The sequence below is a fragment of the Tetranychus urticae genome, chromosome 2 (genome assembly GCF_039701765.1).
Source record: "Tetranychus urticae isolate SD_2017Ah chromosome 2, NJAU_TeUrti_SD_1.0, whole genome shotgun sequence".
Taxonomy (NCBI): Eukaryota; Metazoa; Arthropoda; class Arachnida; order Trombidiformes; family Tetranychidae; genus Tetranychus; species Tetranychus urticae.
This window is the reverse complement of record NC_142959.1, coordinates 18,163,253-18,181,907: the sequence shown is the minus strand read 5'-3', so window position 1 is coordinate 18,181,907 and position 18,655 is coordinate 18,163,253. Positions and strand designations below refer to the sequence as shown.

The window sequence follows — 18,655 nt, the reverse complement described above, 5'->3', positions numbered from 1 at the left end:
TCGCAAGGTCACAAAGGTCTTTTTCAAGGTCAATTTTTTTCCAGCTATACATAGCTTTTGTTGGACTAATATTATGAAAGTGTCTAAAGTCTGTATCTAGTGTCTTAAAGTGACTGTCAGATTATTATTGAGTTCCACCTTGAGTTTGACTTAAAGTTTGATTTTGACTTTAGGATTAAAATTGAGTTTTAACTTAACTTGGCAAAAATACATTTCTTACTGATTTTGTTCATTCTGTTTTTTGTTTATATTAAGAAATATATCGAGTCACTGCTGGTTCGTCTCCTATTAGTTTGAAATTCATCCGGTTATCTGATGTCGAGGTTCAGGCTGATGAAACACAGCAAATAACAAATGAATGTGCTATTGAATATGAGGAAGCAATCAACTTTGCTGACATCAAAATTTCAATATTTGACTTTTTTCTATTTTATCTCTTATTTTATCAAAATTAAGTAGAATTGATTAGTCACAGAAGAAGAAAAACAAAAGTTAGCTAAAATTATTAGATCAGTGGAAGATGATAACCACAGTGAAAAGCACAAACAAGTGAATGATAACCTTATCAATTTTCATCAGTTTCATGAAACAATTTTCAACTGGAACAATTTTATGGATCATGATGCGACTTAAACTTTCAGGACCTTCGCTTCCACACTTGCGACAGCAGTTTTTTCCAAATCCACAGAATTCAGGTTGATAAACTTCTTTCTCTGTGAGGAAAGGACCAAGACAGCATCCTTTGTTACTTGTTGGATTGTCTGGTCGGAATTTCTTACAGAATCCCTTGTAATCAGACTTGTGGATTGGTATACAGTCTTATTTAGTGTACCACTTTTCGCAACACCATCAACTGTATTTTTGACACCCAAGTCACTAGCATAGTGTATTATATGCTGCCAGAATACCACGTTTTGTCTATTTCGGCTGCAGAATGGGATGAAGACATTGCAAGGTTTGTCATTCATTTTCGCGGCCCTTTATAGTAATATAAGTAGATTATTGAAAAGATTATGTAGTGGATTAAAGTAGAATTACAATTATTATTATTTCATAAGAGTTACAATTCTTAGGAATAAAACTATGTTTTAAGGAGTCGGATACAATATACCGGCCGCCATTCTGAACAACCAATGTCCAGTTACAATATTATTCCGATGGTTGAATAACTAGAATGTTCACCTTAATCTTTGACTTTTGGTTTACAGGAATGTCTATAGGTAATACAGTAATTACGGTCGGTTTAAAACAATATTGGTGTTGTCTGAGAAATTTGGTATTATCTAAAAAGTATGATCGCACCAACTTTACAACCAATTTTTTCTTCGATCTTTTGTCTCAAAACTGCACCGGACTCAAGTAGGAATATGTTATTAATTTGGAATGTTTTATCTAAATATCTAATTGTAAATTTAGTATATTTTCCCAATGCGGGTTATTAACACTATTAATTTTTGTTTCCGCACCTTCTATCATTTGTTTTCTAAGGGTAATTTCTAGAGTCAATTGCTCAATTTTCTCATCTTTGGATCTAAGCTCTGCTTGGTTAGAAATAAGTTCGTCAATGCAAAAGCTTGTATGGATTTCTTGATTCCAATTTTTCGCGGTACATCTAGTGCAATTTTTAACAATATGGGAGCAATCATTGAATTTTTTGTTTTCTATAATAGTCCTATATGTAGGGAACCCACAATATACTTTTAATTTATTCCAGACTTCTATTGATCTAGTACCTAACTTTTTGTGTGCATTCTAACGGTTCCCTACTATAAGGACATGGTAGAGGTTTTGTGGGGGTTAGCTTATAAGCCTTTGCGCAGGTATTCAAACACATGCAAGCTCTAAAATGCTATGCAGGTATGTTCCTGAAATTAATTCCAAGCACACGATGCAAGTGGAGTCCTTGTATGCTTCCGAATCTACGGAATCTCTCATAACTTGAGACTCAGGAGCTTGTTTCATGATGGATAATATTTCGGGATTTTCCGGAGCTGGTCTATCGTCTACAGCGTCATCGTCAGCGTCGTAAGTTGGGGGAATCCAGTTACGCCAATTTAGTTCACGATGAAATCTTCTTCGCATGTTCGATGCATTGGAGCGAGATGTGGTTGAAGATGGAACAGAATTGCGATTGGAAGAAGTATTTCTAACATTAACACGTCTACCTCTACTAGTATGAACGGCTAATCTATTGGATAAAATACTTATTTGTCAGCCACATCGGAATCCCCGTCTCTTCCTCTGCATTAACTTACCTTTTGGTTTATTCCAGCTCAAATAGCAGGCATAGAGTAATTAAAACTTAATTGCTAGGAAATTCACTTGCCAGTAATAGAAACTAATGTTGATTAAAGTAGTTAATATCACAAAAACTATATCCATAGGAAACTGGTTTTTAAGACTTGATCAAGTTCCTCAACAATGTTCAAAGTAGTTAAAAGGTATAAGTAGGAGTGAGTGAGTCTTATATCTGTTTTGCTAGAGAATAGCGAATGTCGTAATTCAACTCATAGAAACATAGTTGGTACTAACCACTGCCTATGCGAAAAACTTATTGAGCAATTATGTAACATTGAATAAATCTTAAATACTTTTTGCTTTTTAACTATCACATTCACAGACGAATCATTACCATCTGATTCAGAAGGCTGATCATTAGAGAACGAAGAAATGGCTTGAGGATCGATCTTCGGAACTTTTTACGGTATGGATTGCTGCTTCATGTTGCTTATTTCGAAACGTCTTTGTATGTTGTCAGCCATCACTGGTATTTTCCGAATATTTTTTGTTACTTCAACCCCAGATGAGGAACCTTGTGAAGATATAAGAAAATGTAAAGATAATTTCTAAAAATTATGATAAGAGGAAAAAAGGTTATATAGTTTTAACTAATTTTTATGGCATGAAAATTGAAATAAGAAAATAGAAGAGTAAATTAATTGTTTTCTGTTGAATAATAATGTAAAGGGTGTTAAGGTTTATTTCTACGAAAATAGGGGGAACAGTTATCAGCATTTTCATCTTAATCTTAAGGTAATTTCATATCTCTTTCACCCTACTCTACTCCTATATGACGTTATGCAAATCAGTGTGTTTAGTATTGTTGCAGAATCAATTTTCAATCAATTTTGAGGTCTCAATATAAATCAAGTTAAGAGACAATTTTTAACAAAATCTTTTCATTTACTTCACGCCTCTCCAACGGAATCGTGTTTTTTGTTGGAAAAATAACCAATTAAAGAAGAAACAATTCAAGTCAGGGTTGACCAGATTGGGCTTTCATTTCTAAGCTTTGGGTTCTGCTCGAAAAACCAATTTCTAACGGCTGTATCTAGCTATTTCAAGGGTTGATATTAATATCTGTGAATCAATAAAAAATTATTAATATCAATGTCGAGTTTTGGATATATGCAATCTTGAATCAAATTAAATCTTTGAACAGTAAAAACAATTACAATCATTCATCAAGAACAGAGAACCTTTTCGGATAAATCAATAGACTTCTAGATGATCGATAGATTCGACTTTTGTTGCATGTCGAATTGCGTATCTGATGCGGGTTTAAATTTAATAAGCCTTTATTTGCACAAATTTTAGCCATTAAACTAAACAATTATGTATTTTTGTCAATTGACTTTTGATCGAATACCTCTTTTCCGAGCTTTGTCCATTTTATTATTGATTCTATTAAATTTGTTTTCATTCAGATTTGATTTGATTTACTTCAATTCAATTTTAGATCACAACGAATTGCACATTCTCTGCGTTTTAAAGTACATTATACTGAAATCCAAATCATGACGAATATATATTTCCTTTTTTTTGCTCAAGCTTCGATTTCTTAATATTCCACTATAATTGTAATCATTTAATGTGAGCAAATTAAACCTAGATACAATGATATCACGAACCTTGTAATTTCTTGGTTTAATGCAAAGTTTCTTTATCATTGTTGAAACAATGAGTCTGAACAATAAGTATTCTCAATGCAAAACAATACATTTAATGAGATGAAAAGTCAAACATGATGGATTTATAGATTAATAGCAGTGGGACGTTTTTTCTTGTGGAATCAATTGGTTTAAGTTTAAATTTTGTTATTTCTATTGTTTAAACAATGGTTGGTTGGCAGAAGACAATCATGATGAGCCTGGCTTTTGTTAAAAATATTTTCATCAAAACTGTCCTCTTCATCGTTGGTTTACCTAATGGAGATGAACACGAAGAGGTAACTATTGCTGCATTTAATCAATGGTGTCGACTTTCAAGATTGTTTGGGTCAACAATGAATGGCTATAAATGTTATTCTTCGGCAACTCCAAATACAATCTCTTCTTTTAACCGAAAAAATTTTCTGATTCGTTTTTGTAACATTATAAGCATAATTCGACTGGTAATCTTGCTTCTCTATGAAAACGAAACTGTCTCGATTTTCGGTGGAGACCCTGTATTCCGTTCTAAAAAACGAATCCTTGAAATTTTCATTATATTCATTGGGTTGGTCATCGGATTCCTTGCTCGAGAAATTTTTCTCTCACTCGAAGCAAAGTTAAGTGAAAAAATGTTTTTTTGTTTCCAATGTTTCCTCCAAAGTAATGGTTTCAATCATTTAAATCTACAGATGAACCCGTCTAGGGCTATTGCTTTTCGATATTTAGTTCACTTTTTTTCCTTCTTTTGGACGCGTTTCATGTGTTTATGTATTCCTTTCTTGCCAATCTTATTGAACACAACAATTATTATAAATCCATACTTTTACCAGATTCCATGTTATACCATTTCCAGCATATTATGGTCCATTCCATTAACACTTGCTTTTGTTTTTAATGTTGTGGGTTTCGCCAGTATAAGCGGTTACTGTATAATATCTGGACTCTTCTACCTGAACAGACTAGAGTCTATTTGTTCCATTGCTGTAGATGCAACTGCTAAGGACAACGAAATTGAAGAACAGTTTGTTATCTCTTTAATTTTGAAGTTCATTAGCCACTCAAACAACGTTGAACGCTTTCTCAATGTTTTAGCATTTCTTATTTTGTATTATATTCTGGCAGTCTCTTTCATCGCTAATTTGCTTATTTTCGCTGGTTGCATTGCGAGACTTTATTCAGATGTTATTGCCGACATGTGCAGTTTTCTTGGTGGTACGATCATGGCTGTGTTAATCATCGCATGCTACACTGAAGGATCATTTATTACAAAAGTACGAAAAAATCTGTAATTTCGGATTAATATTTTTGAACATAACTATTGCTAATACTTTTGATGCTTTACAGCTTGATTCATTTTATAGAAAGCTTCATTTAATTAGCGAATCTGGATTGGAAATGACAACAAAGATGAAGGTGAATTGAAGCATTTAAGGGAACAAAAACTATTTCAATTTCATTTCATTTAAGATCCTGGAAGTTATGGACAGGATAATTGGACCATACAATGGAGTAAAAGCAGGAGATTTGGCGACCATTTCTAAACATTTTTTTATTATTGTGAGTATTCAAATGATACCGTATTGGCGCGAATAGTGGCACAGTGTTTCTCTCTTTCTCTTTCTCTCTTGAAATTATTGTAAATCGAGTATAAAAACTTGACAAGATGAATATCATAAATGATTCACATCCTTAATTCACGACTATGCTGATACCAGCACCCAATTTGATCAATAAAATGCGCACATGATGGCTTACTTTTTTTATAACCACGGTGCCACTATGTACGTCAATAAGGTAAGTCACCCTAGATGAACAGACCTTAATGTTAGAGTCTTATTTTACCTACAAGTTTCTATTGGAAAATGCATCATTTTTAATGCTGATAACAGTCAACACAAGATCGATGTTGGAGTCCACAAAGTAATTTGAAGAATGGCTGCCAGTAACTTATTATCCCAGTCAATTTCTTAGATATCTACAATTTTGCAATGGTTTTAAAGCAAAAATGAAGTAAGTCTGTGTTGAAGCAAGTCGGGATATTTGAATCTGGCCCAATTTGATGAGCAAATTGATAATGTCTTCTTTCAAAGCACATTCGCGCAACGCAGGAGCCACCAGAATAGAAAATGTTGTCTTTTGCCATTTTCGGGGATTAATAATATTGAAACAGTAATATTTACAGTAACATTGAAACAAAGTTTAGCTATATACATTGATTTTATAATCGGATATTGTTCAACCAAATAAGAACAAATTCGAATCACGAAAATCTATTGGAAAAGATCTATGCCATTCTTTTCATGTAAATTTAGTGCCTAATAAAAGAAGTAACAAATGCTTAGTTCTGAATGCAAAATAAATCTTTAGTCATAGGCAAACGTAATGGCACACATTGTCTCACTCGCACTTTAAAGACCATTAGATTAGAGAAGTACTGATTGTATACAAGCTCTGCCTTAACCTAACCTTAAATCAAAAAATAAAATATTGAATTATGAAATTTGCGGAAATTGCGTGAATAATAATTGAGTAAATGAAAATTTAATGACAGTTGAATAATTTTAACCTTTTTCTTAAATCATCTATCTCATGCTCAAATGATGTGTGAATAAACTTAATCAAAAATGAAATCATAATAAAACTATTAAATTTTGATCTGAAATCGATAAAACTACGTAAAACTTACCTGAATAGACTGACTTTCCATAACTGAAAACTTTAAGATGAACAGAAATGTAAAATGTTTAGTTGGAGTGACATCAAAATGCATAAACAAATATTTGGTTTCCAATCACTAAATGCCAGTAGAAGCTCGGCATTTAACGATGGTGTGAATGATGGAAATGTGCTTGGAAGCAAAGCCATCGAACATGTAAATACTCTAGAATATTTTTTAAATCATCTTTATGTCATTCGATCAGGTTACAAGCAAAGTAAAGATGAACGATCAACTTTCATGAGCCAATTTGAATTACATCATCGATTGGTACAGCTTTCTGAAAGTCTCAGCTTAGTTCGCTCTATTGCTCTTTTCATATTCAACGATGACACGATATCAATTTTACTCGGTGATCCACTGTTCAAGTTTCCAGGCCGTAAAGTGTGCTATATTTTAGTGATCATTCTCTCTCTGGCAATGGGACTTTTTCGTGAATATGCATTGCATCTTGAAAGCAGAGGAAATCTTACGTTTCTATCGAAGTTTGAACAAATGAAAAAGCCTAACTTCGATAAGCGATCCCTGAAAATGACGCGTATCCAGTTTAACAAATTTCGTCTAGTTTTTCTCATGATTGGTTCATTTTTCAGCTTATTCATGAAAATAAGTCTTCCATTTATAATTGCATTCTCAGTTGGAGTTCGCTTAAATAACGAATCCTACTGGAGTACTCCATCAATCATCTTGACCAGTATGTTTTGGATTGGATTTGAAGTTCATGCGTTTTATTTTGCGGCTTGTGGAGTCATTGTTGTTGCCGTTCATATCATTATGGTATTTCCAATTTATTACTACCAAATGCTGTCACTAGTTGAGCTATTGCAAAAGTTTACGGTAAAAGAAGAATCGGTTACTCATGAAGTTTTGCGTGGTCTGAGTTTGAACACGATTCGATTCATGAATGAATTTGATCACCTAAATAACCAATTGAAACATTTGACTGCTTATGTTTTCGTCATTTTCTCATTCATGGGTGACTACATCATCTTTTCGGCTACTGTTTTGAGTGAAAGTTCAACCATTTTGTCAACGCTTATGTTGTTCTTTGGTTTCAGTGATTTGATGGTTATTGGACTGACAACATTTGTTCTTGGTGGTTTCATTACAAAGGTAAAAATGGTGTGATAATTATTCTACTTTCAAGCATTGGCAATGCCTCTGGACAAAATAAAGATTAACTTATTAATATGAGAAATTTCACTATTTCGTATTTCGTATTATGATTAGCTCGAAGTTGTTTACACTCTTTACCTGCGATTAATGATAAAATCGAAAACTAAACTGACTCAGCGTTTCAAGGTAAGTTGAAGAAGGTTATCAAGAATCAAGATTGAAATGGAATAACTTTTCTTTAAGCCTTTCGAAATTTTATCTCGCATCAAAGGACCTTATAATGGTTTTCAAATTGGTGACTTATTAACAGCCGATAAAGCCATTTTTGTATATGTAAGTACTTCAAGCATTTATTCATTTATTGAAAAACAGTGAATCACTGGCATGTTGAAAAATCAAATACTTTATACTCATGCAAATTTCAATGTGTAAATGCAGGGTAAATGAGCTTATTGCATTTGATTTATTTCGATGTGTCAATTTTTGAGCTGCGTTTCAGTGAAAAAACTTTCAATATCAATCGTGAATAGACCATGTTCAAGCTTCGGGTTGAATATCATTTTAATTTCTTTTCTTTCTACAGTATTTGCTCGAGAATATGTCTATTGTTATGCTATTATTGGTGAATATTGGACCCTTGGAATAGTATCTCTCTAAATGAATCAAACTTGGATAATGTTTCTCCGTTTCTCATGCAAAGCATCAAGCAATAAATTGCACCAAGTGAAAGTGCTTGGAAATTTTATTATTAGGGGTATCAAAAAGTTCTGCCGTTTTTTACCAGTAAATTTTACTTCGATTTTGAATAAGTTCGACTTATAAAGACTCAATAATTTCAGAAATACAAGAAAAAACGACGGAACTTTTTGATACCCCTAATATATATAAACGTGAAGATATCGCTTTTCAGCTTCACATGTGAGATAAATATATCATAATTTATTAATCATAATATCAATAATTTACAAGAAACTGTTTTTATAATTCGGGAATAATAAATCAATTTGATAAACATCAATTTTGAAAGTTTTATTCGAGTTGAAGTTGGTATTTTAGTATGTTTTGGTCTAAAATTTGTGTAAAAAAGTTCAGAGACTAGTTGATCACGTAATAGTAGACTTACATGGAATAAATTTCAATTCAATCAGTCAATATAAAGCAATGTTTGAGATGATCTATCATTACATCTGAAAATCTATTGCACTTTAATAACAATATTGTGTTGACGTTGTCCAAAATATGATGAGCAAATTAATAGCTTCTTTGTTTTGAAGTGGAAATGGTTTGTTCATTCGTCCCAATTCAGGAGTCACCGAAATGAAAGATTAATGCACTTTCGAGGATTGATAGCAATGTCGCAGTACCAAAGTTTAGAATTGTTTGGACAGTAACAACAATTTGAAACTAAGTTTAGCTAAACCCATTGATTGGCTTCCATAGAATCCATTTTCATTCAATATAAACTAATATTTTGGATCAGCTATCATTAGAACTGAAAAAACTATTGAGTTCTAACATTACACTTTAATAACATTATTGTGCTGGCATTTTCTAAAATATACTGCAAATGAAAATTAAAAATTGGTTAGAGTATGAAAAAAGAAATGAGAATAATTGCTAAAATTTTCGCATAAATCAATAGTATTGATAGATATTAATTATTGCATAGAATTAAGAGCAGCGCAAATGAAGTTTGCATCTAACTGAATAAAGTTAATGATCGATCGTGATCTTCATGTTGAAAGGGGTTATTAATCAGTCTAGTTGCTCATATTGATATCAATTCAGCAATTCGAGTTTCTTTTTCTTCAATACTTACATAAACGAACAGTTCCCGAACAACAATGCAAAAGTCTCCAATTTTCGGTGCTGTATCGGGCCATTGCAATCGACAAATAATCTCGTCGACCTTTTAAAGAGTTAAAATAATTTTATGAAAAGTGCAACATTGGTTTGCAATGTTCATCTCCACAAGTCAACTTACTTTGAGTTTACTCTCCAATCTTGAGTTACTTCTTGGCATTATTTGTATGAGAAGACCGTGAATTTGGTTGAACTAAATTTATACGGAAAGAAGTGTTACTCTTAAGAGACTCTTTTCATGAAAGTTCAAAGATATTTACCATGTCGACAATCCCTCCAGCTGAATAAGAAACAATACCAATGATGGTCAATCCTATTAGTCCAATAGACATTAATAAATATTTCATTTCATCAGGTAATGGTGCTGCTATAGCCAAGAAGATAATTGAGTCTGCACAAAATGATATGATGACGAAAAGATAGAAGAAAATAAGTTTCAAAGAAGTAACGTTTGTGGTGAAATCATTGAGGAAATGGATTGCCATTCTATTAAATTCAATCAATTCTTTGGTTCTGATTCTTGGTGACTGCAGTAAGTCTTTGCACATTCCAATCAGCGTACTTATTCTGCCAACGTACCATGGAAATAGAATGATCAAATGACCTCCTGTGTTTAACAGGCCAGTCACTACAAAACGAGCAACTATTATTTCACTAACTGTCCAAAGTATAGTCATTTGAGCAAACAATTTGTCTTGAAAAACTTTAGGATGTTGCATTTTTAAAGTAATCAAAACTATTGGAGCAATAAGTTTTGAAAGTCTAATAAAGTTAGTCCAGTTTGTTGCAATAAAAATAAAAATCCGCTGAAATTTGAGATTCTCGGTTGGTGAAAGGTACAAAAGGTTTGGATTGAAGCCATTTCGTTGGATTGTTTTCAAGATCTGCAACTGCATAATGGCTCCTGATTCTTCCAAGTACAATGCGTATTCTCGGAGTAACGATAAAGTACACAAAATCAACTCTGCAAAAGCAATAAGAATAAAGCCAACTGATTTTTCTCCAATAGGATCGGCAAGAACTAAACTGACCAATTCATTGTCATAATAAACCAAAAGAACTGCTAGTCGAATGATGGTTACTACAATCACACATCGAACAAGGTTATTTTTCCAAGCATAACCTTCGTAACAAAAGTCTCGCATGTATTGTTCATAGCCTCGTTTGGTGACCAGCAAACCACGAGCAGTTGTTTCCATTGTATCGATCAATTGGTTGACATGTTGAGCAGCATCTGCATCATCAGGTAGACCCACAACACTCTTCAATCGCTTAATGGTCAACTTGGAACTCAAACGATGCATTGCTAAAAAACTTTGAAACTTGTAACGAACTGCAATAAACGAAAAATTAATAAAATTTCATTCTCCTTTTGCTGAGTGAAGTTATTCAACAAAGGCGAAGCTCAATCGTTCCACAGAATAATTTTACTGTTTGATTTATGATACCAACGTGATTTACATTAGCGTGTTCAGTGTTGATTTAAAATCAATTCTTAATCAACGTTGTGATTTCAATCAATCAAGTTAAGAGCTGATTTTCAACACGATCCTGTATTATAATAAAACAATGTATAATGTTTTCAATAACTTTACGCGTTTTCTCCACTTTTGTGTTTCACTTTCTTGGAAACAGGTTAAATCAAATGAGTTTTAATCAAATTGGGTTTTAATTTCGAAGCTTCTAGTTCTGTTTAACCGAAAATCAATTTGTAAAGACTGCAGATAACTGTTTCAAGTGCAGAGATCTACAAATCAATAAAAAAATTACTAGATCAATGTGATTAAGTTCTGGATTTATTCAATTTTGAATCAAATTAAATGATTGAAAAAGTCAAAAACAATCAGAATCATTCATTAAGAACAGTGAATTTTTTTCGACAGATCGATATATTTCTAGAAACATATTAGAAAATAGAAACAATAGAAACGACTTTTGTTGAATGCTATTATAAAATGAATTTGTAATATCAAATAATGTAATGAAAAAAGTAAATATTGACCCGTAATTTTTGCATCTAATGCAGATTTAAACTTACGAAGACCTCTCTTTATCAAATTTTAACCAATGAACTAAGCAATTTAGTATTGCAATCGACTTTTGATCGAATGCCACTTTTCCAAAATTTATTCCAAAAATTTGATGCATGCTATTCTACCGGATTAAATTTTTCGATCTATTCAGGATTGCTTTTATCTATTGCGATTCGATTTTGTGCACAATGGATTGCTAACTTTCTGCATTTTAAAGTTAATGCTGGAAATTAAACCCAATTACTATTAATATTTAACTTCCTATTTGCTGCAGGTTCGATTTCCTAATATGCAGTTATAATTGCTATTATTTTAATACAAGAAAATTAAACTTACACACAAAGATATCACGAACCTTTAACGAATTATTGTTTTGATGCAAAATTTTCATTGTTATTGAGAAAATAATGAAACTGAATGAGTTTGAATAATGAGTCTGAAAAAGTATTGTCAATGTAGACATTTAATGAAATGGAAAATCAAAAATTGATGAACTTATAGATTAATTGCAGTGAAATGATTGTTTTTGTATGAAAACAATCGAGCTTAAGTTTCAAATTTTGTTGAAATTTTGATATTTTACTTCGCATATTGTTTGTATGTTTGTTTGCAATATTGTCAAGTAAATAAAAGGCATTCTTTCATTCAATATAAATTCAAAGTTTAATTTTTCCTTATTCATATTTGAATTAGTGTTTAGAGACATAGTGCAATCATGATCAACCAGGCTTTTGTTAAAAATGTTTGCATCAAAACTGCCCTCTTCATCGTTGGTTTACCTAATGAAGATGATCACGAAGAGGAAACTATTGCTGCATTTTATCAATGGTGTCAACTTTCCATATTCTTTGGGTCAACAATGAACGGCTATAAACGTTATTCTTCTGCAACTACAAATGCAATCGCATCCTTTCATCGAAAAAATTTTTTGATTCGTTTTTGTAACATCATAAGCATCATTCGCCTGTTTATTTTGCTTCTCTATGATAACGAAGTCGTCTCGATTTTTGGCGGAGATCCTTTATTTCACTCTAAACAACGCGTCCTTACGATTTCCATAATATTCATTGGGTTGCTCACTGGATTCTTTGCTCGTGAAATTTTCATGTCACTCGAGGCAAAATCAAATACAGAAATATATTTTTGTTTCGAATGTTTTCTTCAAAGCAATGGTTTCAATCATTTAAATCTACAAATGATTTCGTCTAGAGCTATTATTTATCGATATATTGTGCACTTTTTTTCCATATTCTGGATGCGCTTCATGTGTTTATGTATTCCTTTCTTGACAATCTTATTGAACACAACAATTATTGTAAATCCATACTTTTACCAGATTCCAAGTTATACCATTTTCAGCATATTTTGGTCCATTCCATTAACACTTGCTGCTATTTTTAATATTGTGGGTTTTGCCAGTATAAGTGGCTACGTTATAATGTCTGGACTCTACTACTTGAATCGACTTGAGTCTATCTGTTCCACTGCTGTTCATATAACTGAAAAAGACAGAGAAATCGAAGACAAGTTTGTAATCTCTTTAATTTTGAGGTTCATTGGCCATTCAAACGACGTTGATCACTTTCTCAATGTTTTAGCATTTCTTATTTTGTATTATATTCTGGCAGTTTCTTTCATCGGTAATTTGCTCATTTTTGCTGGTTTCATCGCGAGACTCCATTCAGATATCATTGCCAACATGTGCAGTTTCCTTGGTGTCTTCATCATGGGTCTTTTAGCCATGGCATGCTACACTGAAGGATCATTCCTTACAAAAGTAAAGAAATTATTTAATCGTTAATATATGATATTTTTAACATAACTATTGATAATATTATAATACTTGTATTTTACTTTTCAGCTTCATTTATTGTATGAAAAGCTTCATTTAATTAGCGAGTCGAGATTGAAAATGAAAACAAAGATGAAGGTAAATAATTTGAACATTTAACGGAACAGAACTTATTTCAATTTCATTTTATTCAAGATACTGGAAGTTATGGACAGGATAATTGGACCATACAATGGAGTGAAAGCAGGAGATTTGGCGACCATCTCTAAACATTTTTTTGTCATTGTGAGTATTCAAATGATCAAGGGTCACTTTATGAAAGAACCTTAATATTAAAGTATTATTTTACTCATTAGTTTCTATTGGAAAACGCATCAACTTTAATGCTTATAACAGTCAACACAAGATCGCTCTTGGAGTGAAATATTGGTAATCTCCTAGTACGAGAAATCAATAATTTGCAATAAGAATCAATAATGGACGCTGATTGAATTAATTTTGATTTTAGGCAATGGAAAGTGATAGAAATCCATAGAAATTGGAACAATGCCTTTCATTAACTTCTATTCATTAGTCATTAAATGATGTTCTTTTAAATAAAAATTTGAAATCAAGGTGATTAATACATAAACTTATTTTTATTGTTCTTTGTTAATATTTTCAATACAAATTCAAAATTCGTAAATGGTCATCTACGATGAAATGGTCTAACGATACAAAGTTTTAAGTGAAATATGCAAACTTTTGATTGTTGTGTTTTTGAATAAAATTTATGATAATTTGCTCTTTCCGATGAAAGATAGAGAGTTTCAACGGATGGTCGATTGTGTGACAGAGAAGATCAATGCTTGGCAAAGAAGACAGAAATGATTTAGCTTCATCCTAATTTATTTCCTCGAGATCTTGTAGATCGTCGGTCCATTTTCTTCTGACAATTTTGAATGTAAGAAGTCCTTTGAGTTTAATCTCTAACCTAAAATAACTTTCGGATTAGCGTATTGGTCCTGCCGATATACCAGGGAAATAAAATGATCAAGTACAATGCGTATTCTCGACGTAACGATAAAGTACACAAAATCAACTCTGCAAAAGCAATAAGAATAAAGCCAACTGATTTTTCTCCAATAGGATCGGCAAGAACTAAACTGACCAATTCATTGTCATAATAAACCGAAAGAAAGGCTAGTCGAATGATGGTTATTACAATCACACATCGAACAAGGTTATTTTTCCAAGTATAACCTTCGTAACAAAAGTCTCGCATTACTTGTTCATAGCCTCGTTTGGTGACCAGCAAACCACGAGCAGTTGTTTCCATTGTACCGATCAATTGGTTGACATGTCGAGCAACATCTTCATCGTCAGGTAGACCCACAGCACTCTTCAATCGCTTAATGGTCAATTTGGAATTCAAACGATGCATTTTTAAAAAACTTTGAAACTTTTAACGAACTGCAATAAACGAAAAATTAATAGAATTTCATTCTCCTTTTGCTGAGTGAAAGTATTCAACAAAGGCGAAGCTCAATCGTTCCAAAGAAGAATTTTACTGTTTGATTTATAATACTAACTTCATTCACATTAGCGTGTCAAGTATTGATTGGAAATCAATTTTCAATCAATTTTGTGATTTCAATATAAATCAAGAGACGATTTTCAACACCTGTATTATTTATAAATATTGTAGTATTATTATATAATGTTTCAATTACTTTACGCGTTTCCATCTCCTGTGTTTTACTTTCTTGGGAACAGGTTAGTGCAAATGAGTCTTCATCAAATCGGGCTTTAATTTAGAAGTTTGGAGTTCTGTTTCAAGTTTAACTGAAAATCAATTTGTAAAGATTGTATGTAAATGCTTCAAGTAAAGAGATCTACGAATCAATGAAAAACTATTGTGATCAATGTGATTAAATTTGGATTTATTCAATCTTGAAGAAAATTAATGATTGAAAAAGTCGAAACAATCAGGATCATACATTAAAACAGAGAATGATTTTCAGCAGGTCGATAGATTCTAGAAACATATTAGAAAATATAAATAATAGAAACGAATTTTGTTGAATGCTACCAAAAAATGAGTTTGTATTATCAAATCATGAAATGAGAAGAGTAAATATTGATCTGCAATTTTTGCAGCTTTAAACTTACAAATTTCAACGAATTAACTGAACAATTTAACAATTTTCGCAATCGACTTTTGATCAAATACCACTTTTCCGAACTTTCTTCAAGCAAATTGAGGAAATAATGAAATTGAATAAGTTTGAATAATGAGTCTGAAAAAGTATTGTCAATGTAGACATTTAATGAAATGAAAAATCAAAAATTGATGAACTTATAGATTAATTGCAGTGAAATGATTGTTTTTGTATGAAAACAATCGAGCTTAAGTTTTAAATGTTAAAATTTTTGATGTTTTGCTTCGCATATTGTTTGTTTGCAATATTGTCAAGTGGATAAAAGGCATTTTTTTATTCAATTCAAATTCACAGTTTTATTTTTCCTTATTCATATTTTAATTAGTGGTTACAGAGCAATCATGGTCAACTTGGCTTTCATTACACATGTTTTCATTAAAACTGTCCTCTTCATCGTTGGTCTATCTAATGAAGAGTAAACTATTGCTTCATTTAATCAATGGTGTCGGCTTTCCTTATTCTTTGGGTCAACAATGAATGTCAAAAAACGTTATTCTTCTGCAAATGCAATCACTTCTTTTCACCAAAAAAATGTTTTGATTCGTTTTTGCCACATCATAAGCATAATTTGCATGTTTATTTTGCTTCTCTATGAAAACGAAGCCGTCTCGATTTTTGGCGGAGATCTTTTATTTCGCTCTGAACAGCGTTTTCTCACGATTTCTTATTCTCAATTTTTACATTTATTGAATATTTATTTAAATTTAACCAGATTGTCTTGCTTGGTTACTGATTTAAAAGTCTTGCTAGTTACGACTTGTGTCCGTGTAACTAGACTGTTACCGCCAAGTCTAAGGGTTTCAGTGTTCATCAATCAACTTAAGCTTCAGCAAAACTGTTCTTTACAATATTTAACTTATCATTTGCTGCAGGTTCGATCTCTCAATATTTAGCTACAACTGCTATTATTTCATTGCAAGAAAATTGCACCTTAACGAACCTTGAAATTGTTTTGATTCAAAAGTTCTTTGTTATGGAAATAATAATGGAACTGTTTGGTTAATATGATGAGTCTGAATAAGCATTCGCAATGTGCATCTAGACATTTAATGAAATCAGAAATCAGATATTGATCTTGTAGATTACTGGCAGTGGAATAATTGTTTTTCAATGAAATCAATTGAGCTTGAGTTTTAAATTTTGTTAAAAATTTTTGTTACTAGACTTATATTGTTTGTCTAAACATTGTCAAGTATTGACGGGAATAAATGCATATAGATTTACATTTCATTCAATTTAAAGCAGGATTGTTTTTCCTGATTCATATTTTAATATATGGTTGGTTGGCATAAGGCAATCATGATCAAACTGGCTTTTGTTAAAAATGTTTTCATCAAAACTGTTCTCTTCATCGTTGGTTTACCTAATGAAGATGATCATGGAGAGGAAACTATTGCCGCATTCAATCAATGGTGTCGACTTTCAAGATTGTTTGGGTCAACAATGAATGGCTATAAACGTTATTCTTCAGCTACTCCAAATACAATTTCTTCTTTTAACCGAAAAAATTTTGTGGTTCGTTTTTGTAACATCATAAGCATGATTCGCCTGCTTGTTTTGCTTCTCTATGAAAACGAAACTGTCTCGACTTTCGCCGGAGATCCTGTATTCCGTTCTAAACAGCGCGTCCTTGCAATTTCCATAATGTTCATTGGATTGGTCACTGGCTTTTTTTCTCGAGAAATTTTCTTGTCACTTGAAGCAAAATCCAGTGATGAAATTTATTTTTGTTTCGAATGCTTTCTCCAAAGCAATGGTTTCAATCATTTAAATCTACAGATGACTTCTTCTCGAGCTATTACTCATCGATACATAGTTCACTTTTTTTCAATATTCTGGACGCGTTTCATGTGCTTTGTTATTCCTTTCTTGACAATCTTATTGAATACATCAATTCTTGTAAACCCATTCTTTTATCAGATTCCAATTTATACTATTTTCAGTATCTTTTGGACCATTCCATTTACATTCGCTTTTGTTTATAACATCGTTGGCTTCGCCAGTATAAGTGGTTTCTGTATAATGTCCGGACTCTACTACTTGAATAGACTTGAGTCTATTTGTTCCATTGCTGTTCATACAACTAATAAGAGCAGAGAAATTGAAGATGAGTTTGTTACATCTTTGATTTTGCGGTTCATTAGCCATTCAAATGACGTTGATCACTTTCTCAATGTTTTAGCATTTCTTATTTTGTATTATATTCTGGCTATTTCTTTTCTCGCTGATTTGCTCATCTTTGCTGGTTTCATAGCGAGACTCCATTCAGATATCATTGCCAACATGTGCAGTTTCCTTGGTGTCTTTATCATGGGTCTTTTAGCCATGGCATGCTACACTGAAGGATCATTCCTTACAAAAGTAAAGAAAATAGTTAAATAATCAGCAATCTGTAATATAAGATGAGAATTAATATCACATATTTTGTTCTTTTCAGCTCTATTTATTGTATAGAAAACTTCATTTAATTAGCGAATCAAGATTAAAAATGAAAACAAAGATGAAGGTAAATAATGCAAAGCATTCAAAGACACAATAACTATTATATTTCAATTTCATTTTATTTAAGATACTGGAAGTTATGGACAGAATAATTGGACCATACAATGGAGTAAAAGCAGGAGATTTGGCGACCATTTCTAAATATTTTTTCGTTATCGTGAGTATTAGAATAATCAAGTGACTCTCAATGAAAAGACCTTGATATTAAAGTATTATTTTACTCATTAGTTTATATTGGAAAATGCATCAACTTTAATGCTTATAACAGTCAACACAAGATCACTGTTGGAGTGAAATATTGGTAATCTCATATTACGAAAAATCAATAATTTTCAATAAGAATCAATAATGGACGCTGATTGAATTAATTTTGTGAGGCTTGATTTTAGGCAATGGAAAGTGATAAAAGTCCATAGAAGTTGAATCAATGCCTTTTATTGACTTCGATTCATTAGTCATTAAATGATGTTCTTGTAAATAAAAATTTGAAATCAAGTTTA

General features: G+C 32.0%; 3 protein-coding genes and 1 long non-coding RNA gene across 4 annotated transcripts; 3 read left to right on the top strand and 1 right to left on the bottom strand.

The window, feature by feature from the left end:
• The first annotated feature begins 4,593 nt into the window (after positions 1 to 4,593).
• Positions 4,594 to 6,392, top strand: LOC112539346 (uncharacterized). The gene is made up of 4 exons (XR_016199157.1): positions 4,594 to 5,203; positions 5,277 to 5,345; positions 5,400 to 5,489; positions 5,782 to 6,392. It is a non-coding gene; the product is annotated as an uncharacterized LOC112539346 (long non-coding RNA).
• A 293-nt stretch (positions 6,393 to 6,685) lies between these two features.
• On the top strand, positions 6,686 to 8,772 carry LOC112539357 (uncharacterized). The gene is made up of 4 exons (XM_089268267.1): positions 6,686 to 7,761; positions 7,879 to 7,950; positions 8,008 to 8,097; positions 8,348 to 8,772. Exons 1-4 carry the CDS (start codon positions 6,697 to 6,699, stop codon positions 8,408 to 8,410), a joined length of 1,290 nt encoding a protein of 429 aa, XP_089124393.1. The 5' UTR covers positions 6,686 to 6,696; the 3' UTR covers positions 8,411 to 8,772.
• LOC149094055 (uncharacterized) lies at positions 8,770 to 10,939 on the bottom strand. Its single transcript, XM_089268268.1, has 4 exons — positions 9,888 to 10,939; positions 9,749 to 9,820; positions 9,584 to 9,673; positions 8,770 to 9,325 (listed from the first exon to the last, which is right to left on the bottom strand). The coding sequence occupies exons 1-4, from the start codon at positions 10,929 to 10,931 to the stop codon at positions 9,266 to 9,268; spliced, it is 1,266 nt and encodes a 421-aa protein (XP_089124394.1). The 5' UTR covers positions 10,932 to 10,939; the 3' UTR covers positions 8,770 to 9,265.
• A 1,349-nt stretch (positions 10,940 to 12,288) lies between these two features.
• On the top strand, positions 12,289 to 13,971 carry LOC149094054 (uncharacterized). Its single transcript, XM_089266959.1, has 4 exons — positions 12,289 to 13,437; positions 13,522 to 13,590; positions 13,648 to 13,737; positions 13,809 to 13,971. Exons 1-4 carry the CDS (start codon positions 12,376 to 12,378, stop codon positions 13,872 to 13,874), a joined length of 1,287 nt encoding a protein of 428 aa, XP_089123085.1. The 5' UTR covers positions 12,289 to 12,375; the 3' UTR covers positions 13,875 to 13,971.
• The last annotated feature ends 4,684 nt before the right edge of the window (positions 13,972 to 18,655 follow it).

What these genes read in the sequence shown, in the direction of transcription:
- LOC112539357 (XM_089268267.1), top strand. Translation starts at nt 6,697, where the DNA reads ATGCATAAACAAATATTTGGTTTCCAATCACTAAATGCCAGTAGAAGC. An exon ending in AACTGACTCAGCGTTTCAAG is followed by an intron (nt 7,951 to 8,007) that starts GTAAGTTGAAGA and finishes CTTTTCTTTAAG; the next exon opens with CCTTTCGAAATTTTATCTCG. An exon ending in ATAAAGCCATTTTTGTATAT is followed by an intron (nt 8,098 to 8,347) that starts GTAAGTACTTCA and finishes TTCTTTCTACAG; the next exon opens with TATTTGCTCGAGAATATGTC.
- LOC149094055 (XM_089268268.1), bottom strand. Translation starts at nt 10,931, where the DNA reads ATGCATCGTTTGAGTTCCAAGTTGACCATTAAGCGATTGAAGAGTGTT. An exon ending in CTGGAGGGATTGTCGACATG is followed by an intron (nt 9,821 to 9,887) that starts GTAAATATCTTT and finishes GTATAAATTTAG; the next exon opens with TTCAACCAAATTCACGGTCT. An exon ending in TTCGGGAACTGTTCGTTTAT is followed by an intron (nt 9,326 to 9,583) that starts GTAAGTATTGAA and finishes TTTCATTTGCAG; the next exon opens with TATATTTTAGAAAATGCCAG.
- LOC149094054 (XM_089266959.1), top strand. Translation starts at nt 12,376, where the DNA reads ATGATCAACCAGGCTTTTGTTAAAAATGTTTGCATCAAAACTGCCCTC. An exon ending in AAATGAAAACAAAGATGAAG is followed by an intron (nt 13,591 to 13,647) that starts GTAAATAATTTG and finishes ATTTTATTCAAG; the next exon opens with ATACTGGAAGTTATGGACAG. An exon ending in CTAAACATTTTTTTGTCATT is followed by an intron (nt 13,738 to 13,808) that starts GTGAGTATTCAA and finishes TTTACTCATTAG; the next exon opens with TTTCTATTGGAAAACGCATC.